At 40.9% G+C, this 26,186-nt stretch overlaps 2 protein-coding genes across 2 annotated transcripts; both read right to left on the bottom strand.

Moving 5' to 3' along the window:
* Positions 1 to 237: 237 nt before the first annotated feature.
* Positions 238 to 10,227, bottom strand: LOC135496754 (myogenesis-regulating glycosidase-like). The gene is made up of 2 exons (XM_064786238.1): positions 10,001 to 10,227; positions 238 to 3,970 (listed from the first exon to the last, which is right to left on the bottom strand). Exons 1-2 carry the CDS (start codon positions 10,001 to 10,003, stop codon positions 1,952 to 1,954), a joined length of 2,022 nt encoding a protein of 673 aa, XP_064642308.1. The 5' UTR covers positions 10,004 to 10,227; the 3' UTR covers positions 238 to 1,951.
* Positions 10,228 to 13,144: 2,917 nt separating this feature from the next.
* LOC135497285 (uncharacterized) lies at positions 13,145 to 25,500 on the bottom strand. The gene is made up of 4 exons (XM_064787055.1): positions 25,248 to 25,500; positions 17,448 to 17,684; positions 16,575 to 16,667; positions 13,145 to 16,014 (listed from the first exon to the last, which is right to left on the bottom strand). Exons 1-4 carry the CDS (start codon positions 25,275 to 25,277, stop codon positions 15,112 to 15,114), a joined length of 1,263 nt encoding a protein of 420 aa, XP_064643125.1. The 5' UTR covers positions 25,278 to 25,500; the 3' UTR covers positions 13,145 to 15,111.
* Positions 25,501 to 26,186: the final 686 nt, after the last annotated feature.

Below are 26,186 nucleotides of genomic sequence, written 5' to 3'. Positions count from 1 at the left end.
GAGGCGTTGTTTCTCTCAGTTAAAAATGAATAAAGCAACTAAAATTAACATGAAATGGGAGAATAAATAGCATGAGTAGCTACCTGAACAATTTACACTGATATTTGTTTCGCAATTTGGTTTTATTTCGGTATATTTCCGCACTGTTGACTCATGAAATGCCCCCATATGCTAATGAGAATGCCTGTTGACTTTTGACAATCTACCTTATGATGATAACCGTGGTCTTATATGGAAGCAACAAAAAATGCAATTTCTCAATAATCGCTCCAGAATTCCAAAATTAAAGCCCGCAAAGACAAAGGCCTACTCTGAATTAATCTCGTCTTTCAGGAGAAGTTTTGTTGTCGATCTAAACTGACGGAGGAGTTAGATCACAAACTATTACACCTTACGTACATTATAGAAGTGATTTCAGGTCGATCAGAGTCTTTCATTTATTGAAAGACTCTTGTTCAACATACATTGTACTTCAATTAAAAATCTTTCATCAATGACTGGTTATGGCGATGCTAGACTTTATCGTGGGAATTTCATGACTCGCTCTGGTGTTTCAGAATAGATTATTTGACAATTTTTATTTCTTCTTTCTCCGTCATCATTTACATTTTGACACGCAAGGAATATCATAAAAACAACGCAAACTTAGGCGATTACAATGCATGTATCTTTAATGGATTTAAAAATGTCCCAGGCATCGTAAAAATTATTGAGTAAATTACATGTATTTACAATATTAATACCGTAATTTATATCTATGTAAAACACTGGAACATGATTTGTTATTACCCGTATTTGTATTTACAGGCTTGTTGTCTGCCAAAATTCTGAAAAAAAACATATAAAAGACGAGATAAAGGTAGTGTAAGGAAAGTGGCAAACATAACCACCATACTGAACCACAGGCGAGATTCAGTAAAAATCGCAGCGATAGCGGTGAGGTCAGAACTGCTGTCCGGATCGGTCTGCAGTTGGACACGCCCTGCATGCTCAACCATTGACAACCATGAGACAGCCTTGACGTTTCAGTCCTTTTTCAGGCTTACTCTTGTGGTTTGGGCTCAAATTTACCCATCGTGCTGAAAAAGCTAATTCGCGGGTTAAAAGCCGTAAAAAATCCCCCCTCTATCTTCAGACCCCCCAAACCCTGAAATTATCAGCGTACAACGAAAATGTTTTTCAGGGTGTGACAGGCCAGGATAGGTATATCTGGCTGTGAAAAGCGTTTCCCGTGGTGTGTCTCGGAAAAAGCATGTAGATACATGTAGTACTGATTTATGTTGAAAACGGTTTAAAACTTTATTACAGGTGCGTGACGACGAACTAGGAAGGCCTGTTCAGTATTGTCACCAAGTCATGTGCTAATTCATTTCAGTTCGTGACTCCCGTAAATCATCTTTTTTTTAACGAGGAATGCGATTCATTTTTCAAAAAGTGGTCGAAAAAGTACATTACGTAGGCGTCGTTCGTAGCTCTTCGTGAGGGCTGCCTAATATTCTACGCGGCCAAAGCGACCCTTCGCTTCTTAGAAAATGATCACCCCTGGGAAAACCTGGTCATAATATATACGAAGATTAGACAAATGATGGCCATTAATTCCCTCCTAGCCATATGTCTCTTTAGCAAGTCGCCAAGACAGGCAAAGTGGCCCCTCAATCAGCAATTTCATCATATTATTATGTTGGCGTACGCATGTACGTGTACATGTACATGTAGTTTGTCGGACTTATTGTTGTTCTAGAATATCAGTCATCACACGGGGTGCGCCGTTCGTTCACATATATTTACTGTTGGTCCAACTAAATCTGGTTCATATTTCTAACGCCAGGCGACGCCAATAGTCAATCATAATGCATGCTTCATGCATGCATACTCGTGCATTGCTTGTATACAATTGATGCGTACAAGTTGGAATATGTTTGATTGTCAAGTAAAATATAAACAAAGTCTTCTAATCTTTAATTCTCGTAAAGTAGGCAAGTTGGTGTAACTTTACCTGAAAATCTGGGTAGTTCATTCCACCGACAAGATTGCGGCTGTACAGTTCATCTCTCCATAACCCACTAGGAAGATGAATATCACGTGATGTGGCCCCCTGGTCGAGAATGGGCGCGACCAAGATGTCGTCACCCAAAAGAAACTCAGAATCAATCGTCTGCGCGAGTTGGTCGTTTGGTGCCACCCACCAAAGCGGTCGAATGATTGGTGCACCAGTTCTCGTAGCTTCTTGCGCAAGCGAGATTATCGTAGGTGAATATTTTATATGCAAATCCACCATCTTTTTACAAATATTTATAACCTCTTGATCGTATAACCAAGGCGTGATAGAAAATTGCAATGAAGGTAAAAAGGCGTTCAATTCCACCCAGCGAATGTACAGTTCTCGGTCCGGGTATACGTTTCCAGAAAGAGACCCCGAGTCATAGGCGTTTCCACCAATCATGTCAGGAAGAACGAAAGGGTAACCTAAAAGGCCGAAGGTCAGGGCATCAGGGATGATAGTTTTCAAGCCATTTTCGTAACCCCAGTTGGAATCTTTATCCATCATGCGTACGAATATTGGCAAATGTTGAGAATGCGCGCCGACCCTGACTTCCTGGTGTCTCACAGACGGGTCAGCGTCGTATGCGAGTTCCGCGTACAAAGTGGCATAGATGTCTGGGTTGAGGTATTCCTTCTGAAATTTGAATCCAAACGGCAACCAACTTCTTTCGCCAGCGTCAAATTTGAACGAATTGACGCCATAATCTGACGTAAGATTACGCAGATCTTCTCTGAACCAATCAACAGCCTTCTTATTCGTGACGTCAAGAAGCCCACCAATCCCGTCCCACCACACTGACAACCCAGGTGCCCCTAAATCGTTCTTCACCCAGTAACCTTCCTCAACACCGTGGATGAACGCGTCCGATAAGAGGTTCGCGAAGGGGTGCACCCAAACCGTCACTCGGAATCCCATGGATTTAAGTTGCGTGATCATTCCTTTTGCATCCGGAAATTTGGACGGGTTAAAGCGCCAATCACCGTAATGTGGCGTCCAATCATCATCGATCTCCAGTTGTGAGTGTGTAAAATTATTCGCGCGAATTTTCCGGGCGAATTCCAACACCATTGATTGGTTGATGTTCTTTTTGAACTGTGCCCAAGTCGACCATATTGGATGTGTAAACATCCGGGTATCTGGAATATTGGTTGGTTTTTTAAAGAAATTGTTTATCATATATAAATGCAAAGATTTAAGATCGTCACCGTGACAAATTGAGTAAGTTAGATATGGGTATGTGTTGTTGATGTTTCTATACAAAGATCCTTCGAATCTCCCCGCCAGGCAGAGCTGCCCGTCATTGCTCGCGTTAATGCTTACAAACAACGGCACATCCACCGGAGATGCGATGGCAAACCCAGCAGAGGAAAGCCAGTATCGCTCCAAAACGCCACCATAATCATCTTTAAATGAATCTCCCGCTATAAACATCTCCAACTTATGATTCCACTTCTCAATCGGCCAATACTGTTTCCTAATCTGTGCCCCGCCATACCAGTGGCTACCGTTCAGCGAATAGCAATCGCGGATTTCCGTGACGTCACGCGCGTAACTTAACCACGACATCGTATAACAGTTCCCGTCAGCAGAATCTGTGACCTTTAACCTCGCCTTGTTTGGCCAATACATGCAATGTGAATCCTGACCGCTGTGACATTTCGTTGATGTTGCCGTGACTGGAAGGCCGATTCCCAGTTGGCCGTGGCCGACCGTTGTTCCATTAGCGCTCTTGATGTCCACGGACCTGTCCTTCTTTATGGTGTAGTGCTTCCCCATCATTGCACCGAAGTCAGTGTGCTGGTAGTACATGGTGTTCGTGGAAAGGACGATAAAGTTGACCATGAAACCAATGGCAACTGCCGCGCCGAAGACCAGGAGCAGCGCGAGGGCGGAGAGGAGCCTCCGGCCCACTGACATGGCAGTCGTCTGAAACGAAACGAAGGTGATAATCGGTAAATAAAAAAGTACATGTATATTCAAGTATATTCAAGTATGTTCAAGTCTTTTCTTTATACCTATTATCTCTCATTGGGAAGAAGTAAGTCCTGAAAACGAATTTTACGAGATTTACACTAGTCACTGGGTCTGCAAAGATCACTGTTCACTTTTATCACAACACGTAGTATCACTCGAGAGCAAATGATAGAGGGAGGTTGTGCACCTTCTGAACCCAACATGATGCAGCTATTTAGTGATATGTTTCTGACAAACCCTGTAGAATAATACATATCATTTCTCAAGCTATGCATTGCATGACGAACATGACTGAACACAAATTACACTCGGTTTTTCTGCAGACCCATGATAAGCAAATTTCAATCTGAATACAGTTACTTTTTATTCAGTTTATTGCTCTGACTAGAATTGTTGATGATCTGTGTTTCTACGAAGGCGAATGCATCAGCAGAAGCGAAAAAGAAGAAACAGGATGAAAAAATATTTGGTTGGTTTTAGTAGGAGGTCAAGGCAACTTCAAGCGCTGGGCAATAATTTTGCGAATCGGTAGGGGCCAGAGATGTGTAGTCTCTCCAAGGGGTTCAGAATATCAAACGAACAATATGGCGAAGATTCTCAGCCACAGTTCAAGATGTATTACCTAACAGCTTCGGTCCTTGTCCCGTTTACATTTTGAACTGGGGCTGAGAATCTTCGCCATTTTGTTCGTTTGATATTCTGAACCCCTTGTCCCTTTACCGAATAAACGTATGAAGGCCCAGAGCTGGCGCAAAGGGCTATCAAATAATGGGCTCTTCAATAACGCATCGAAATGGAGTCGCTGGCCCACAGTATTGTATGAAATACATGTATCACAATCTGATGAACCTCAAACTTTTGGAATTCCGCATCCTCCTCGCGCATGACTGTAACCCTTGATGACGTCGTCCCGCCCCTGCTTGAGTTGGCCGCCATTGCCTCCAGTGGCGAAGCTATTGCTTCAAATGGCAAAGCTATTACTTCAAATGGCGGACATTCGGGTATTTATTAATACAAGGTGCATCTAGTCACGCGTGGCCTTTTGACACATATATTTCTTTATTTCCTCCTCGCTACAAGATTAAAACAGCCCAAAATTTTGTTAAAATATGCCATTTTTCATTGTAATTTTATGCCCAGAAGACGAATCACATGCCCGTGGCTACTTTCCGTGCAATTAAAATCACGATTACGCATTTTATATGGTACAATGGCTGAACAACATGGAAGCTAATAGTGGCAGAGATAATATGCATTAATATCATGTCTGCTTGGAGATTGGCAGTTCCGCTATCCTCCATGCCAAGGTTGATCAAAATAAGCACACTTCAAGGAAACAGAACAACCGTTCCGGCAAAATGGACACACATCGGGACGTTCGAGGAGCATTGTCTATTCTGCGTTCGATAAACATTAATAACAGTGACACAGCGATAGGAGTGTGTGAATGGAGCGTCAGCTGATTTTCAGCGAGACCACATGTCTGTTTCATTGTACACAACATCGAGATCTTTTTAATTTGCGAAGGTTTTCATGAAGCCATGCAATGCAGTGAGAGTCGATCGACAAGTTCATCCATTCACGAGAGATATAGGAATTACGCTCGAATGGTGTAGAGCGGATTGGAGGGGCGACGATGAGAGTTTGAGCGGGTGGAATCGGCTACAGCGCATGCGTTCAACTCAAAGCAATCGTCCATTCAGGCCCATTAACATAATCTTCAACGACTTCTCCATTGCTAGGTGGTCCGGAGGGCGGAAGTGCGTCACGGCCATGATGGAGTTGAAAAAGTATAGGTCAAAATACTTAAACACAGTCTGGACCTATTTCACTGAGGAAAATAGAATTTGATGGTATGATATCAACAAAATAAAGCTTTAAGTTAATCTCAGTATCCGGTAATTCAAGACCCAGTTGCATATGCTCATAGGGCACACCCTGGTGTAACCAGTGGTTTTCAACATACTCCGCCTATCGATATTTTCAGGAGTGAAAGTCAATCTCGGGATACATAAGGCAGGGTACCCGCGTGTATGGGGGTTCTTCAATATTCTCCGCCTCTCAATATTTTAAACGTACAATCATTTTTTGTATATGACGTATTATGACCCACAGCCTGCTTAAAAAAACCACGCGCCTTCCCGAGATGTTTTGTGATATTTGGATTGTCGCTCTGGTTCCGACCTTACGTCAGGAATTAGCGGAGCGCACAATGACTTGGGACCAGGCTGGACGTAGGAGTAAAAAAGCCGTGACTCTTAGGAAGATGACAGGGTATCATAAGTTGCACCAAGTAAAAAACCCAGATCAGCCCACACAAAACCTTGACGCCTCGGTCAAATTGTTCACATCGACCAATTCAACACGTGTAACTATAGCTATCCTCTGCGACCACCACCGAGACAGTCATTACTTCAGAATTGATTTGTTCCGCAGAAATATAATTACTGGAGAGATAATCACGTCCAGGGAATGGGCAGCCGAGAGATGGGTGAATTCCTGTCGGAAATGGGCATTGCAATGGAGCAGGAAGTGAAAAAAACAATGTTGAACAAGTGGCAGTCGCATAGTCCTTTCTCTTAGATTCTTCTACGAGATGATTTTAGTCTTTCGTACGTTCACGGGGGGGGGGGGGGAGAGGGTATGTTTACAGCAGCCCAAACCCTCAGTTTCACTATCCTAATCTAGCTCTTATGGTTTTAAACCCCCTTTGAAGAACAGAGCAGGGCAAACAAGGGACTTCACGAGAGATAACGGCCATTAGAAGTACCCGGCAGAAACTGTTTCGATAACAATTGCGCCCAGTTGCTCAATCGACGTAATGCCAGTGTCAGCATGCGCACAAAGCAAACTTCGTGTGAGCAATAGATGATGTAACCCAGACTCAAGGGGTCTGGCACCCGGAGCGGTAATAGCTAAATCAATAGAATCAATGAGAATTCGTTTCGATTTGGTTAAATGATTGGTACGAAAAAATACATTATGAGTGGTAATCGGTGATGAGAAAACATTGGTTTAAGTCCGCGTCTGCGGTTTGGGTTATGGCCACTGCGCCAATGGACTTACAGTGGTTGCATTATTGTTTTCATCCAGATTGAATAATCATACAATAACAGTTGCTTTATTTGCATATTGTAATATGCTCTGATACTTTATACTACATGTAATTGCAGTGTGTATTTTATGCTTGTTTATATTTTATGCTAGTTTTGTTTTCTAAAGAGATTCTTTTTCACTTTTGTCAAGATTGTTATAAAACCTAAGGTAAGAAGTGGATTGCCTGAGATCTCATCTGTTGACTAGATTAGAGGTTGATGAATTCGTTCTCCGATAACCATGCCATCTGTCCGAAAATAGATATCTAATTGATATATTACAGTTATCTATTTTCCATTTGCGGTATACATATTTATCACAATGCCACAACTTCTCATATATAAAAGTATTTCCAATAATGGCCTCATTTAACCCCGCGGTATTCAACCCAAACTATTCGGCATTCACATCACGTCGCTGACGTCTGGTTAAGTTGATTTCTGGGTCGCATCCTTGCCCTGCGAGATGCGCGGAAATGTCAATGGCATGCCGCCAATATACACATGCCTTTTTCATATCCAACGCTTGTCACGTTGAGGGGTCCTCGCGGACCGTGGAGTCGGAGCGACGTCCGACAACAACACTCAAGGGAAGGTTCTGGTGTGAATATATTCATGAATTGTTTTGGGCCATTTGGGATTCCTTGAGATGTCCAGCGGTTTTCTTCTCGTAGCAGCATTCATGGGCTGTATTGCCTGGTTAGTTGATAAGAGAATAAATTATTCTTTTCATTCCTTAACGTTTTTTTTTCATTTCTTATTCTGCACGAGTTTTGAGCTGTGTTGAGCAACCTTTAACGGTTTTTTGGCCAACTCAAATATGCACCCCAAAGAGGCTTCTTGGTAAAATTAAAAATTCCCCAAATGGTTTTCAGATTGTAAAAATCCTCTCAGGGCTTTTTACTTGCCTGAAAAACCGCTAAGGGGTACATATTAGCAAAGTCATCAACCTTTTAAGCCGGAATACCTTTTCAGAAGCACAAAAACCTTTATTTCTAAGAATGTGGCGGCGGGTAAACTGTGTTGATTTGAGTTTCTTCGCGGAAGTGCTTTCACAATATATTTTCTAAGAATATATCATCTAAGAATGTGTGATATTTATGTAACGAAATTAACACTGCAATCGATATGGGGGCCGTACATAGGGATTCTCTTCGCCAGCAATTGCCACTTGATGACGTCATTAGTGTGCTATTGTATCCGACCCCAGTATGCGACTCGCAGTATATGCCTAGGTAGGATTCGAGAGGACGATGATCAAGAGTGCATGGTAAAGATGAATTTTACGACTCTGAGTGACTCAGTGTGAGTCGCCTTTGAGATCTGACGACATATTCTTACCGAAGAATCTACAAGTTTTTTTTATTTCCGATTTTTAAGGTAGGTATTGCATTGTCGCTGGGGAGTTTATCTGACGAAAAAGTACAAAAAAACCCCAACAACCGTGGTCAATTCAAATAGATAACTAGCGAAAGCTCAAATTATGCGAGTTGAGCATTCAAAAGTGAGCTGACAGCTTTATTTCATTAGCCACTGACCAAGAGGACAGTGTATAATGGGCCCATGATCTGACCACCGGACTCGATACTGCGGTTAATGTCCAAAACAGAGGCTCGTGGTCAAAAGATCAATAATGCAGTTATTTGGGTCGTACGAGACCATTAGTACACAGTATACTAGTAATTTTCTGATAGTGAACGCATAACATTATTAACTGTCCCATTACAATGGTGTAATCAGATTACAATGACAAAAGTTCTGGGCAGCTATATCGTGTGTATGTACAAGTATACAGTTACATTCAGTTACATTTTTATTTCATACAAGCTTCAGATCGCCATGATGTTGAATTCGTTGAGAATTTGTGTGGCTGTCACTTTGATGGAGGACCTGCCAGCAATAAATTACAGTTGTTTAAAAAAAACCGTTGCCTTGGTTGGTTCTCACTCTTTTTTATGGAATCTATGTTTTAATTACATTGTGCCAGCTTAGAAAGGTGAGGAATCTGTAAGCACTTCTGCCAATAAATTTTACTTATAATTTTCAAATCAATAAAATCATCAATTATGATATTGTTGGGCAGTTATGGATTGACAGGGAGGATCGAGGATGGGACTCTTTTTCTGTCCTGTCCTATAGTAGTGGCTGCCATGGGAGAGTTCGGCACACTCTTGACGCTATTAGAAAACTTACAAAAAGTTTGTGGCACCAACGATGTCAGCAATGGCGGATTTGCACTGAAGTTCGAGTCGATTCTCTTGGAGTCAAGTCTGCATACTTCGCTTATCGTATTGATATAGCTCACTGTGATTTAGTGGGAGAAATTGGTTGTGGTATTTATGTGACAAGGAGGATAATGCGCCTATTCGCCTCTTTTGTCCTGTAGTGAGTATACAGTGTATGTACCTGATGTCAATTTGGGTGTTCGTAATGCAATATTCAATAACTTATCAGACTTGTGTATTTTAAACTCAAAACAATGAGCTACAGTTGTTTAATTTTGAAGGGTCATTTTCCTACTGTAGAAACTAAAGGAGTCTGTGATCATTTAATTCATATATCTATAAGGAATGAGGGACTATCTCGCCAAAAGGTGGCACTCGTTAGACATGTATATACATGTATTTAGCAGGCCCATACAATCCGGAACCGTTTGTAGATAACCACACGGGCTTAGCTATACCGGGAGTGATGGCATGTTAGAGATAGCGTGGAGCGACCCCCTTCTCTCCTCGACATTTGCGTTCGTTTGCCCCTTACCTCACACCTAAGAGAAATTCAGGCGGAGCCAAATACTATTAACCTAGGCCTAACAGTCGCCTCACCCCCGCCCCTCCTGGCTATACGCCAATGTACAACACGCATCAACAGCAACATCGGCACTTACCATTTTTGTATTGTATCCAATATATCAGAATGTTTTAGTCCTTAGTGAATATGTACCAGCGTGACTCTATTGTTTCATTGTAATTCTATTCTAGCAGACAATAATCATGCCATCATATCAACACATCAGAACAGAACCTTATCAACACGAATTTAGTAACACATGATTGCCGAAATAAGTGGCCCGCGCATGCGTGGTTCTTATCAGTCGGAGGTCGCCTTCGCGCCAATCAAAATGACCGCAAATCTGATTTCGGTTTGAGATATTGGCTATTACTTGTATGAGGTTTTATCGAACTTAGGGCCGCAGGCATTGACGGAATTAGATCCGTATACGGGCAGAATGGTCAGCCAGAGTAGGTGAATGAATGATTGAGCTCGTCAGCTGGTGGTTCTAGTGCAAGAAATTATTTGGTTTGACCAAGCAGCATGCGGGGGCGGGATTGCTGGAATTTCCCGACTGACTCACTAACTGCTTGACGCGGCTGATGACTGCAGATCCGTCGGTGACTGTAAAGTAAATCCGTTTTGTTTACTGTAATATTTCTCAAGAGTTATTCTCCGAAAGTGCTTGGGTAGAGTTCGACATCCAGCTCAAAGAAAACGACAAATTTTCCGCACGTGGGTCCGGTTGAAACAGCCCTTATCGCTTTTGATGATTCGGTTAACACAGATGACAAACTGACACTGCAAACCACACAATCCAACAGTTTCGGTAACTTACTACTCGTACAAGTTTAGTTCCAACCATTTAGAGTTAGACACGGCCACAGGTGGAAACGAACCCATTTGGATTCAAAGCCAGCATACATTGTACATTGCCTAAAACTTGGAATACTCCTGAATCTATTGTTGTACACGTAATTCATGTACAGTAACATTAAATCCCAAGAGTCAAAAACTGCAGCTTGTAAAATATTGAGACCAAAATGCGCCTCTAAAAAGACCAAAATGACTCGCTGTATATCGACACAATCCTTTAACTGTCCGCCGGAGTCGCTCATCCTCTGATTATTTCAATTCTCAGATGTATGGTATCGATCGACAGCGCTGAACAAATATTATGTTGAAGCTTCATTTGTCATTTGGGTACAACTGTATACGTCCCGTTAATAGAATTACGTGACTGTCTAGTCGGGTTAATAATATCACGAATAAGCAAACACTTTCGCATATGCAAACGTCTTTACATGTACAAGTAAATGCCGTTTGTTACTGAGAAGAGAGGCCAGGTTAGCATGTACAGGGTCAAGTCCGTCATATTTCATTTGGATCCATAATTCGGTCATAACCGTCTGAGATTTTTCGTCAAATTCCGTTATCCGAAAAATCCCGTCAAATTCCTACTAAGTCCATAATACATACTCATCCAGCTATACAGGAGCAACAGGTGACGATCTATCGTCTACCAACAGCGGGCACATACCTTTAAAACAGAATAGGCTTAAGAAAGTCCAGACCTGCCCCCTAATCGTGAATACTGGCAAGACCAGCTCTGGGGTTTTGCGGTGGCGAAACTCGAGGACAGCCAACTTCGTTACCGAAAAGTGACTGACTGTATAGCATGCATCAAATACATGTAACGTGCAGTGTCAGCCTACTGTATATTCTGTCCCAGGCGTTTTTTCTCCTTTAGAACCGTTTGTCACCACTGTGCTATCTTGTCATCCAACATGCGTGGTCAATCCGCCAATAATATACATGTACACTAAAACAGAGACAGCTTGGCATTATCGTAGCTGGGCTGTTGGTTGTCACAACTTTACACTGGATTACTTCATTCAGAGGCATCTGTTGCGGCACCTGGGACACCAGCGTTAATCGCACTAAAGAACAATCCATACTACTCCTACACAAGTTGTGCATATAAGAAAAATCGTGTGTGCAGGATTGGCGGCTCAGAAATAATAGAAAGGTTAATTTCTCTTGGGATTGGTCTACCTCGGAGTGAATGATGATGAATGTGATTATTCAGTTTTGGCGTCGGGCTGATGCTGATATAACCGTACTGTGGATTTTGCAGCATTCCCCATAGCTAAAGGACTGCCCCCCCCCCATCCTCGGCGTCTCTATAGTATTAGATTTGGCCCTGGTACCATTCACCTCAGAATAATAATGAATATGTTTTGAATGTCAGGTTCTAAACGACGCGAAAAAGTCTTAACTGATAGTTTTTTTTGCCGGAGTTGTCTGTTCCATTTATAGATTACACCAATTTGCATGTTCGTTGTTATGCACTGCAGTTTGAATTTAAAAACAAAACATGATCGAAAATCGACGACCATACTCGATCTGTTATGTACGTTGTGACAGACTACCTTTTTGCGTTAGTGCAGAACTCAGCGCAGACTGTGACTATATATTGCGATAGCCATGGAAGAAAATACGACAGTGCCACCGCGGGGCGCCGTGGCACCAGATGTTGTGCTGAAAACATTACATGTTGAATGGCACTCGATAGACAATCAGAGTGAGTGGTTTATCTCACTCATACAATTATGGTGCTTGGGAAGATAATGACAATCTGATCTGGACGTAAGGTGGCGCTTCGGCGGTGGAGTAGCGCCGACTTGCTACGGTTGAAGATCGGGATGCCCTCATTTAACGTTACATTTGGCACTGCACGTTTACATGTATTTGATGCATGCTATACAGTCAGTCCATTTTCGCCAACGAAGTTGGCTGTCCTCGAGTTTCGCCACCGCAAAACCCCAGAGCTGGTCTTGCCAGTATTCACGATTAGGGGGCAGGTCTGGATTTTCTTAAGCCTATTCTGTTTTGAAGGTATGTGCCCGCTGTTGGTAGACGATAGATCGTCACCTGTTGCTTCCTGTATAGCTGGATGAGTATGTATTATGGACTATGTAGGCTTTGAAACATGTCATGACATGACAAGAGGGTGCAAAGTGACACCGTGAATCCTATGTAGCCTACTCTTTGGAAATGACCTGTTCGAAGTTGTACATTCCAGTGACGTATAAACGATGTAAACTGAGCCGAAGCCTCCTGTAGGTACTAGCCCAATCGAGCCAAATCCATCTTCACAGCCATGGCCGTCCTTGTTTTTTTCGGCGCGTCATCTCTGAGATTGTTATGGTAGAGAAGTTATGGAACAACGAACGACTTTTTTACATAATGGTTTAATGAATAAATCTCAATAGGCACAGAGCAATATACTGACGCATTATAACATTTACACTATGTACATACATGTGCGTAATAATATGACAATGCCATCAAAGAGTACCATCATCAAGTACATGTATTGTCATTATCAGAAATCCACCAACATATAAAACCGGTGACAGACCGATAAAGGGCTGACCATAGGCACCATCATTTTGGACTTGAAATCCTGAAGCAATTAGACTTTAGAACTCTTTTAAAATGAAGAGAATGTCCATTTAAAACATGGGAGGCTGTTCTCAGGAAAACAACGAACTGACTACCACCCTTGTAATTGGCGTTCACTTTGTTTTGAGAGAGTTTTAAAGATGGTCCAGCACATTTTATCCGCTGCGATCGATCATACAAATTTTAATAAATGTGAAATACACGTATTTCAGCCGTACGACTGTAATAGTGAGGTTTCGCAACCACCCGTTCAGGCCCTACGACGACGTTTATCTATTGTGTGAGTTTACCTGAACAATAGATAGATGTCGTGGAGCAAAGCTTTATACATTTTTTTGTACGCTACAAACATCATCAATATAATTGCGTTCATAGACGTACAGCCTATGTACATTTTATATTGTATTTATGTACAGTTATTCATGAGTTAAAATGCAAAACTGGTAAGAGAAACAGCAGCTATTCTGGTTAATATGCCGGTAGATGTCGTGGCTCATGCCTCGTTCCTGAAGATTATGTTGGCAAAGCCCCGAAACCCAAATGCACCCGCCAACACTTATCCATTGTTCACAAAGAATAAGATTGTTCGGGGGGGGGGGGGCTTTGTACAAATCTGAAAATGTCTATATCCAATGCACTACGTCAATATGCACACATAGATACAAAAAAATCTTTTGTTGCCATGGTTAGTAAAATTTTAAAAAATGTGTTCGGTTTCGAACCCGAGATTAATAAAACTAAACTTTAAAGAAATCCTCTCACTGGATCCGCCGCGACAACCATGAGCAATTAAATACACAGGTGGATGATGCAAAAATGCCCTCCAATCTAATTATAAGGATTATAATTGGAGTAAAGCATCTTGGCGTTATCGACTTCGTTAAATAAAGTTCAACATAAATTGTGCCTTTAAGGGTTGACCATAGACCATCTTAGACTAGAACTTGAAATCATATAGCAATCAGAACTCCTTCAAAGGGAAGGGAAGGGTGCCTATGGTCAAGGGTGCCTAATGGTCAACCCTTAACGTTGGCGCTATGAGGTATCAAAAGCGTACACATTGACACATCCAGTATAAGTTTTTTTTGATTGTCATCTGAACTACAGACAAGCACCTCTCAGACATACTAGAGGAAATGCAATACATATACCTTAAATTTTGTACTTTTAAAATACTTGCAAGGACCCGCTTGTTAAAAACCACTTAAGAGTTGACCATATAGGCACCACCATTTTTGCTTCCATCGTTCAAACTGACATGAAGTGTGTTGTGAAAGAGTTCTGATGACTCGCAGATTTCCAATTCTAGCCAAAATGGTGATGCTTTTGGTCAACCTTGAAGTCACAAACTTTGGGTTAACTTTAACTATAGGTGCTATCACATTCAAGATATTTGATAGACATTTCATATCCAAGTGTGAATATTCATTATAGTCATCTTCTTCAGTAAAGCCTGTTAGAATTTGTATTTAATGCCGAGTTACAGCTAACGCCAAGCTACTGACCCACCTTGGTTTGAACAGCGGGTGTAGAAGTAGAAAATGTCACCCTGGAAAAAGTGTCTGGTTCTATTGTATGCTGACGGATTATGGTATATGGTTCTATAGCCATGACCGCCAATAGCTCAGAAAGCCCTGATAGAACCTTTTGTTCCATAGACATTCTGTCCTGGTACATTTCAAAATTCTACAACAAGTCCAGATTCTACTTTTAGGACGGAAACGATATGACTGAGGACACTCTGAAATAGTCGTGACATTACTTCAAGTGAAATACCTTTTTAAAGACACCTAAAAATCCTGTTTTTTCTGAGTTTGTCGCCTCCTCAACAGGAGGCGCTGATACACGTTTTTCCCACTTTTCACTGACTGCATCACCATCTATCCTTAACGTAAAGTTTTCCTTTTCGCCTGTTTCCTCGTTTTCACAAGCGTCCTTGTCATTCGAACTTTCAAGTGAACCACTATCTAGTGGAATCATTTCGAACGTAGACTTGAAAGAATAGTTGCTTAATATGCTTTGTGGGCCAGATGCTTCGCAAGCAGTCATGTAAGATGTGTTGCTAAATTGTCGTTGTGGTCCAGCAGTGGACTTGAAAGATACGGTGCTAAATAAACTCTGAGGTCCAGACGGTTCGTAATACTCGTCAGATTCGTTGCTAAATTGTCTTTGGGGTCCAGCAGCGGACTTGAAAGAAACGGTGCTAAATAAACTCTGAGGTCCAGACGATTCGAAAAACTCGTCAGATTCGGTGCTAAACTGTCTTTCAGGCCCAGCAATCTTCGCCGCCTCATCATTCTTAGCATTCTCAGTAATCTCCTTCGAAAGCAATTGCGCTGAGCTCTCATCCGGAGATTGACTTGTTGCTGATATATCCCCCGTGCAATTGCCACTTTCAACATCACCGGCCACTTTTTTAGTCATCTTACATCTGTACCATGCCACAACAACGGCGACAATTGTCACGAGAACAAGAATTATAATAGAAGCCAATACTATTTTTCCTGTCGTATTTATCCCACCAGGACTGTTGTTCTTCGAGTCGTTTTGTAACGTGTCATTATTTTGACCACTGTCATTTCGGTTGCCCGCTTGTTTATCAGAATCGGCTCCATTTCTTGTCTTGCAGGGACGCTTGTTCTTCAATACCTTCGTGATATTCTGAAAACAAATTGAGTTTCATACATTAAATGTTTCTAAAAACTTCTGACCCGAGTATTTAAAAGACCACAAAACAGCTAAACGCAGAAGTTCGGCATTCACTACCGTGACACAGTCGAACAGCTAGTATCTTAATTTCGTCACTCCCTTTATCAAGCAAGCAGAAGAACCAGTATAGGGTTGCATTTCCACTGATATTTGGAATTCAAGCCATTTAACAGTGTTCCTCGTGCCCTTTTGTCATCCCTTTGTCTTGCTGAAGCTGAATCTAGATGCGGTGGCCCATACATATGCATTTTTCTGATCAATGGATTAATTTCAGCCAAATGCACTCTTTACAAATAGTTTGCCTTCGGCATTCATCAGCGTAGTGGCTAATTCCCAAAGATTGTGGCCTGTAAACGAATCGCAATGTGAGTCCATGCAGAGAGCACAGGCGTTTGACATTGCAATACAACATCGTCCTTTTTTCGAATACCATTTAATTTGACTTGTAACATGCTAGGATCGTCTTGGCAACTGTTACCAGTGGCGAAGCTTGGAGATGTGTGTGTATTTACCTTTTTGTCTAGTTTTGCACCACCACCGTTAGAGATGGCGATGGCATCATTATTGTCCACGGCGATCTTGCCCTCCGCTGAGGCAACTTCGTCCTGGAAACAAAATGGAGGATATTGAAAAAGTCTGAAGTGTAGATAAGGATCAGCGGAAATTTTCATATGAGAAACATGCATTTAGTGGATATTTCATTATCAACCACTTCTGTACATGTACATGCATTTGAAACGAGTTATGAGTTACGAGAAATTTATAAGTGACTATAAGTGTTCAGTCAAAGTACTTTGCTGCCGATCGGAGGACGGAAGATTGATGTAACATCTCAATATGATTTCTGTCAGATTTAACCCGATTGAATAGATGGTATTCGTGATGTAAACAAGACCCAACCACTAATCTATTTATTTAGACACTTGAGAGTTTGTTTGTAAATGACCAGCAGCAGTATCTGACCAGTAATCTGATGTGTGCAAGACGCGAAAGCCAGCTGGCAGACGTACGTAGATAGTGATAGCCCGTACATGTGGTCGAAGCAGCTGCCTTGGAAATTTTAGGTTTCGAGGTTGAATATGCGTGTTTCCTTTTTCAATCGTTTGAAAAAGGAGTGTACTCGCCAAGACGTTGTTGGTTGTACGAAGTACAAAATCCATACTTGGTTGTACGGGAAATAGTTCAGTTTGTTCAAATTCCACGAGATGACGTGGCGATAGGGGTGCCATGGCTGCGTGAAAGGCTCGGGTGGCCTGAACATCGGTGCCGACTGCACCAAGAAAGAGAGTTTCAATTGTAAGAGGCGTAAAATGTAACCATAGCATGTCTGACGATTCCAGGTAACACGCTTAGCTACATTTGCCTATGTAAAACATCAGACTTACCTCGACACAATCCACTGAGGGATTATTTTCGATGTTGTTCGGCAGGTTTCCGGGTACAATGCCGGACGTGTTAGCATCGCCAGGTATCAAGATCGAATCGTCCTCGAAATATTCAGAACTCGGATAATCATAATTTGAATCTGATGTGTCGTTTGCGGGAGGTTTGACGGCTTTATCGGCACCGATGTCAGCGTGTTGCGATAGGGAAGACGGCAGGCAGTTTAAACATGAAAAAATCTGAAAAGATGCAGAGAATTTCTGATAAATATGAAGTATAATGAGGTCATATTCATTGGACGACATTCGACGAAAATGTGGCTGAAATCAGAAATATCTACATATGTCGGAATGGAAAGCTTGAGCGTTGACAAGTCACCACGACTTTGGGTAGAACTTGAACTCTAAAAGCAACTAGAACTTCAAAATGATGTGAGTGCAAATTTCAAGGGTGGGTGTCTCTTCTCTGGAAAACAAAGAACTAACTCCCATCCTTTTAATTAGTATTCACTTCGTTTTGAAGTAGTTCTAATAACTTTAGACTTTCAAGTTCTAGCCAAAATGGTGGTGCCTATGGTCGCATGTATATCGCAGTGCTTTGTCTGAAAACGTATCTTGTTTTGTTGTAGTTATTTTGTGCCAATAATTTGATAGAATGTAGTCATATGATGTGCAATTGGATTCATCAATATTCGTCAGCTATTATCAACACTGGTGTAGATTTGGTACAGTGAAGGTTTAATACATAGCGGTGGATAAAAAGCCATTATCTAGTAAATAATGTCCAGGTCTATCAGGTTTGGTGATGTGCCAATCTGCTGCCAGAAGTCTACATTTACATGTATACATGTATACCTAAATTTCTCTGGCTGATATCAAATCAGCATTCAAAGGATATCATGGGCCATGACTTAATTTCATTTTCAGGGGAGATCGTGTGTTTTCTCTAATTTGCAGCGATTTTGCAAGGCCTTGTTGGTGTATATGGGGAAGTAATCACTCGTACCCTGAATTAGATACGAACACGTCTTCAGGCATCAATCAGACAAGCCAATGCTGGTATGGAATCCCAAAATTGATCAGTGGACAAAACCGCATTGTAGAATATATCCAGTTTTCAAATATCTTTAATTTTGCTGGGAGAAACCTGACGTCTATAGATACATACACTGTGACGCTCCGCTGTGATTTTACTCATGGGGCCTTTTGTTGCCAACTCTGCAAACACGATAGAGATTCGTAGCAACCTGAGATTTGCTATCGAACTGTGCGAAATGTCTACGACGGCGATTCGGTACCCTGGCGAAGCCCAAAACTTTTGAGTCCGCAGGATAACATCGTTTTCCCATCAAGTTCATAATGAAAAGGGTTTAATTCCAGCGTTCAGAATCTATTTATAATGTGTCTTTAAACTCGAAGCGTTGGTCAAACGATGGTTAATCTTTCGTGGCGGTTTTGTCAGAGATGATGGGATTGGCTGTGTGACATGCTGTCATCTTGTGGGTGGGATTTATTATGATTCTAAGATAATCATCAATCACAAACGGAGGATTTTTGAGGGTCCATCAAAAATACTTTGTATTCAATCTCTCTCCCAGTTAATGGGTTGACAGTTAGCATGAAGAATGCCAAGGTCACCAGGATGCGAACACGTTCTCGGGTGTTGATATGATTGGATTGGTTATACTGATTCCCTGATGCCCTCAACAAGTTCTGCTTCCACACACTTAAAAATTCATTAGAAAAAACGACTACATATAATTTGGTAATTGCTGTTGAACCAACTGTGAAATTACTAAAAACTAACCATAAATTAGGTGTTCCGGCTAAAGTACCATCAAATTGATAAAAAATTACTTATTTGATAGTTAGAACAACTAATTTCACAGTCGGTGCAATGGCAACTACCAGAGCAGTCAAATTACCATGGCCTAACTTCTTTTCGACTAGTTTCATAACAGGTATGTTTAAGCTGTAACTATAATGACTGGTGACACGCGGTTTAAACAGACTATGTAGTACGGCGGTTCAAGGGTTCGAGCGTTCACTCTTAAAATTCCGGCAATATCAAAACAACAGCTTTTGTGCCTCTGCCACCCAGGCCCGACACCAGGTGCATGAAAGATTTAAACGTGATTGCTCATGATACCTTGGTTGTTAACGTGACCCAGGGTTCACCTCGACATCGTTTCCAGGTCCTTGAATTTCGTATCTTTACATGCAGCATCCAATGCAAGAGAGACCAGTTTCGTGGTCCGTTTGGCGAGGTTGTTGGCACATCCTCCGTTTAATAACACCAGCTTGCATTAGCCCGTGAGATGTTTGGACATTAGCCATGCTTCAATGAGATCGAGAAAGAATGGGCATCCAGCTGGGAAAATACATTTTCCGGAAACACACAATTAGTGCTTCCTAGGAATTTGGGAGTATGTGTGGAAAGTGCAACATCTGTAATGCAAAACCTCGAAGTCTTTGGTTCGAGTATCATTGGTTCGAACGGCCATTCAGATATTTTTAAACATAAAGTATAAAGCATTTCGTACAATGTTAAGAGAAGTATAACACAGCGTTATTGAACTTTGGTTTAAAAAGTACCATGAAGTACAAATCACTTCTTATTTCAGATAGAACCCGCCGTCTCAAAGGTGGGCCTATGTAGAAACACGACGGTAAGGGGGCTTAACCCTAGACTTGACCTCAACTAAATAAGTAGTTTCAGGAGGGAAAAAGACTAAGGGTCCCTGAATTATTTTTTGAAGAGGGAAATAGCCTTTTTGACCCCATGCAAAATCAGAATTAGACGTCTATTACGTAATGCCATAATTTGCTTTAAGGTTCTTTTTGCAAAAACATTTTCGAGGAGCATATTCCGTCGTGGCTATCCATAGCATGACTCCAGTCAAATATACTAAGTAGGACTGCTACAAACTATAGGCGTAAAAAACATGATTCACGTTTAAAATTGATAATACTAAACTTCTTTTGATGAGAATCTGAATGATAGTTTTGATGCAAATTAATTTTAAAAGTGTAGTATAATTATTTTGACACCTAGTACTTCTATATGTATCTTATAGCAATTTCCCTTTAAATACTTGTATAAAAAATGTGTAGTCCTTTTATCTTGTCAAAATGTTGTTTTTTAAAAGTCAGACAGGGTTTGTGTAAGTTCACCACTGTTTGCCTGCCAATTATTGTTGAATTCTAACGGTTTGTATAATCATCCATTTTATGTGTTACGGTATTAATGGCTTGAGTGGCTAAACATAACATTTTATTATGGCAATAAATTCCACTTCAAGCGGCCAAGTCCATAAAAACTTAGCAGTCACTGTTTTTGAGAGTTCTTATCCATTTCGTGATCGATTTTATACAACAAGAATTTTGATCAAGCTTTTGCAAATATTTCAATAATAGTACATGTATAATTTGTGGTTCTCAGACTTTTTTAAGCCTCGAGGTAGCAGACTCGACGACTTTATTTAACTCGAATTGTTTATTTAAGATTAGTCGTATACTCAATGGAGATTTGTCTATCTGTTACTGCAGTTTACGTGTTTTTGTCCTCGCTGCGTGCACAGGAATGTGACCGAATTCTGACGCCGTTCGTCAAATTTGTAATTGAATTTGAAGAATTTCGTATATACAAATTAAATTTAAATCTCGAGATTGCCGCAGTGTAGACAGATGTACACATACTATACAGTATATACAGAGTTTCAGCGTATTCGTATGCATAACAACTGCACTACGGCATTTTGTATAACTGCATTTCTATTTTCCTGGAGCAACAGTAATTACGAACAGCGTACGCCTTTGAATGTTCACCGGCGGTATTTGGATGTCAAATATCGACTAGAATATGTTAGTGCTAGAAAGATAAAGTTCATATGAATGCATTTTTTTCCATTTCGAAGGAATCGTGAATTGTTTTGTTGAACCAATTCCTTGCCGAGTTATCAGTTGACACGTTCAAGTGGAGGCGTATATTTCCAAGAACTGATCTCGTGACTTTTTGGCTCAGCGTAGGGGAGTCTATACAACACTGCTGTCTCCGTCGTCCGTCGTCGTCGTCCATCGTCGTCGTCGTTGTCTGTATCCTGTTTCAAAAACAGTGGCTCGTTTCTTAACCGCTAGAGCTATGAACTTGAAACTTTGTACACAGGACCCCCCCCCCCCACCACCCCCCCCCCCCCCCCAGGTCAGTTGACCTCTGACAATGAATTTCGGTCCGATCTGAACACATTTGAGACAATTTAGCGGGGCCCTAAATTATATTTATTTGGCTGCGAAATTCCTAAACCACAGATACTAATCTGACTCCAAATGGCAAATAAACGTCCTATTATAAGATCACAACTGCCGTGCAAATTAAACTTTATCAGTGGTCAGAAGTCAAAATCATCAAAGCATGCAAATAAAGGAGGATTTCATAAATGGGGTTAAATGATTCGATTTGGAAGGAACATTGTATAAGTTGCACTCTCTAAATATTTGCAGTACGTAATATGAGTGGACAAGGAAAATATATGACTTTTTTAATTGTTTAAACTTGAGGTGAGATGAATAATAGCCTGTATAGTTTGAATTGAACATTTTGTTTACGTATGTCATTGCAGGGGATTTAAAGTTCACATGTCGAAAGCACAACAAATGAACTTATCATCACCTAGTGATAGGTTATTTTAGATTCAGAACCATGTTTTGTTTATATGATCAGTTGGTCTTATTTTGAATCGAAATGCCTCAATCACATTACAGGAATAGCGGGTATAAGTTCAAAGCTCAGCTCGGTAAACACCTCGAGAGTAACTCATAATAACGAATCAAAACCCTTCCATGCTTGATAACTGCACGACAGCACTGTGTATATCTGCTTTACTTTTTTGCTGGACAACCATACAGTAATTACTAACTCCTTTAAGAAAGCCGTTTATGGCACTATGAATAAGACAAAAAATCTAACAGAGAATAAAAATTCTGTCCCATTGCGTGGAAAAATCCTTTAAGTCGTCCATCGACTTATCAGGGTCAGAAGGTCGGTTTCTAAACGCAGCTCCTACCCCAGGCGAGCCACCTTTATAAACATAAGTGTCTCATTCCTGGACCCACTTTCTTTACATAACAGTTCAGGTGTTGTCTAGGGTATACGAAAGACCAGCATGCCCTCGACTATTCTGGTCATCAATCATTTCAATTACTGGGATGAATATGATAAACGCTTCAAATACTGTAGGGCCTACTGCTTTTTTGCAACTTTTTATTGTGGCGATAAAAAAAGTTCTTTCACGATAATTCTCGGTTTTTCCCTACCACCCATTTTTTCTTCTGATTTTCTTTTCGCGAATCTCAGTTCTTCGCGAAATCCGTGTTCAGCGTGTAAGTTGTTGTAACCAACCTGCCCCTGAGATCGCCAGAGTAAGATTATAACCAGTCACCTTCCTCCATCCCGTGCATACGCCGGCGTATTGATAGTAGCGTGGTGATGAGGCGGTCCTAATATGCTTGAGTGCATCCCGTGATCAAGTGGATAGTTCGATAAAGTTAAACCTCAGAAATGCTCCCTTATGTGCACGAGCAGTTCTAAAGATCACAATCACAAAAAGGGTATTTTAAGATGTAACTTAACGGAAAATCACAATGATTTTTTTCTATAAATAATTTCAATCTAATTGTGAAAAGTTAGGTAATATCAATAAGGGTGCATTTGTGAGAATTCGCTAAGGGAGATTTAGGCTATAAAGGGGACTGATAAAGATTGCTTCAAACCTTAAATCGTGTTGCAAATGCATGTAGTAGGCATGTTCCTGTGGAAAACACACATAAACCCATTAAAACGTTATAACACCCTGATGGCTACTTCCCCATGTTTACCTTTTGATATCAAGATGTCCACGACCGCAGTGGAATGACAACGAGAGACAAGACCACTAATGAATATTCATAGGTTGGAGGGTCGAGGCCTATCAATTAGACGAGTGCATGTTTTTAACTCTCAAGTACATATTTGGAGAGGTATTGAAAAAATATTTGTTGTGGCAAGTCTACAGATATAAAGAAATTATTTGATGAAAAAATTAATTTCAAATTTTGCTAATTGGGTGATAGGGGGCGTGTTTTGAGTTTTTTCTGCCAGTTGGCTGAAAAGAGTGGAAATATCAAAGTCTGTCTAATTTGTCGATTATCAAAAAATTTCCGTGGTCAATCACCATTTTATTTTTCACCATTTACTTGCCCGACTGTCCGGAATAACATAATCTAAATTTCAGATTCACAACACCACGCGTTCTTTTATGCGTCGCGGTCAAACATTGACAATTTAACTGCTAAAAGGCTTAAAAAATCAATTGTGGTTTTGTCTCACGATATGAGAATCGATATGTGATGAGGTCCGCCAGTGACCCGTGTGCTTTGGCCTAAAAGCCAGGATGAGTGATTTATGTCTTAGAGTAAAGGTTTACATAGGCTATACTATCAGGTCTAACATCAATTCACATCTTTTAGGAGATAAGGCAGCAGATAGACGATATGATAGAGAATGCACTCGTCAATTTTAAAAATACCAGGACAAAAATTTAGCCCAAGCCTGCTTCCAAGACATTGTACGACACTTTTATAGACGGTCACGTTGAAGTTTTAAAGATATTTTCAAGCAGCATTTCGTCAACTTTTACGCGGAGCCATACGTATATTTCTTTATGACATTATGTTTTATGGCCGTAGTCACATATGACTCACAAAAATGGCAAAATGAATATATATTTTTTATCACTTAGATGTCATTCACAAAGAATAATTCTCCCAAAAGATGAAAGTGTACATACAATGTAAATTCATTGTAAAATGTAAATGTTTCAATGAATTTACACATTGTATAGCATATTTTGATTGATTTGGTCCAGATAAAACAGACTAGTAACCTTGACCTCCAAGCACATGACAGGCTCTTTCAAAACGAGCCTCCGGCTGTGGCAGATTGATACATGGTTGTTTTGTCAGATGACGAAGGCGCCATGGCTTCCAGCTAGAACGTTTTAATCAATTAAGTCTTCAGACAACCCCAGTCTGCCGGACATAACGTCCTTTTATAGCTGGGTTTATGAACCCAGCTCACTCCTGATCACACACACACACAGTCATGTTTTGCGCTGTTGTTGTGATATTTTACGCGGTATTTTTGGCTCAATTCCATCTCTTCCACCATGCTAAAAATACCACGCATAGGCCTACATCCACACACAAGGCCTAATATTGTTGCTCTTTAGGTCTGCTATGCATAGGCAAACTAACAGAGAAATTCGTTTTGCAGGTTTGACCTATATCACAAAATGATATATTTCAATAGAATATCCCGGGGAGTAAACTTATAGATCACGTAAAATCTATGACCTAATGCCCAGATATCTTTTTGTAGTTCCCCTTAGGATAAACCATAGGCACCACCATTTTGGCTAGAACTTGAAATCCTACAGCAATTCGAGCTTTTTCAAGGGTGGATGTCTGTTTTCTGGAAAACAAGAACTGACATTCACTTCATTTTGGAAAAAGTTCTAATTGCGCTTTACGATTCAGTTCTAGCCGAAATGGTCATGGCAATGGTCAATCCCTAATGCCACAAGTCAAATTTACTCCCAAAGGCCATTGCAACTCTTCTGAAGAAATAAAACGTATTAGAAAGTAAAATACTCAATAGACAGTGTCTTATTTGACAAGAAGGTTTTCAAACCCAAGTGTCGATTATTTCCTGGATTTTAATCGATCATTGGAAAACCCCTCACATCAAATCGATAAAAATGTACTTACGAAAAGCACCAATAAATCCAATCTCGACATGATTTTGATAAAAATCCGCTCAGCCCTAGGTCTTTGTCAGATAAAATATCCTGGTTCTCCTTTTGTTTCGATCAGTTAATGTTTCTGGAAGTGAAACGACCGGCTAGATGGCGACCACCCTCAACACTTATCTGCGATATGATTGGAGACCCTACTCGAACGCCATGGTTTTAAAGCGCTGGGCTTTCCCGTTCGTGAAACTTCAGTGATCATCCGCCGACTGGGGAAGCCCATCTGTTCTAGCTATATATTGAAACTTGATGTTGACACTCGTGACGTCATTGTAGACCGAAGAGCGGCGCTGATTGGTAACTCTTCCGAAATAGTTTTGGGTAAATAAACAACGTAAAATGTAAAATAATGTAATCTGACGGACAGAGGCCTAATGACAGGATAGAAGCCTTTAATTGATCATATTTATATTTTTTCTCCATTTCCCGAGACTCCCGGGTCAGTCCATTGCGTCATCCTAATTGAATCTCCTTATGGTGAGGGACGAGGCCGGTCCACTGCACCTGGAGTGTATCATGCACGGTATATTGCAACATGGAAATACACCTCTCCCTATCCAACATTTACTACAGTAACGTTCCCTATTGTGAAATAATAGTGGGAAACTCCAAATCGTGCTGCTGTTGCGGCGATGGAATATATCGATTAGTTTTACCAGTGGAATTTACAGTACAATATTCTCCCAGAGCGGGCCGTAGAGTCATTTCAAAGAATACTCAATACTCACACAAAGATTGAGTTTGTTTTAGAAGAGACAGAAAGGCCCAGAACGCCTAAGTTTCAACAGGTTGTGTGAACTTGTTCGCATCACAACCAGTGTAGCTAGCCGTCAGTTTTAAAAAGGCTATAGATATACAATTCAATTTATTCAATTCAATTTATTTCATCTTGTTAATG

Source organism: Lineus longissimus, chromosome 12 (assembly GCF_910592395.1).
Source record: "Lineus longissimus chromosome 12, tnLinLong1.2, whole genome shotgun sequence".
NCBI classification, from domain to species: domain Eukaryota; kingdom Metazoa; phylum Nemertea; class Pilidiophora; order Heteronemertea; family Lineidae; genus Lineus; species Lineus longissimus.
Note: the sequence above shows the minus strand (reverse complement) of the source record. Positions and strands in the feature narration are given on the sequence as shown.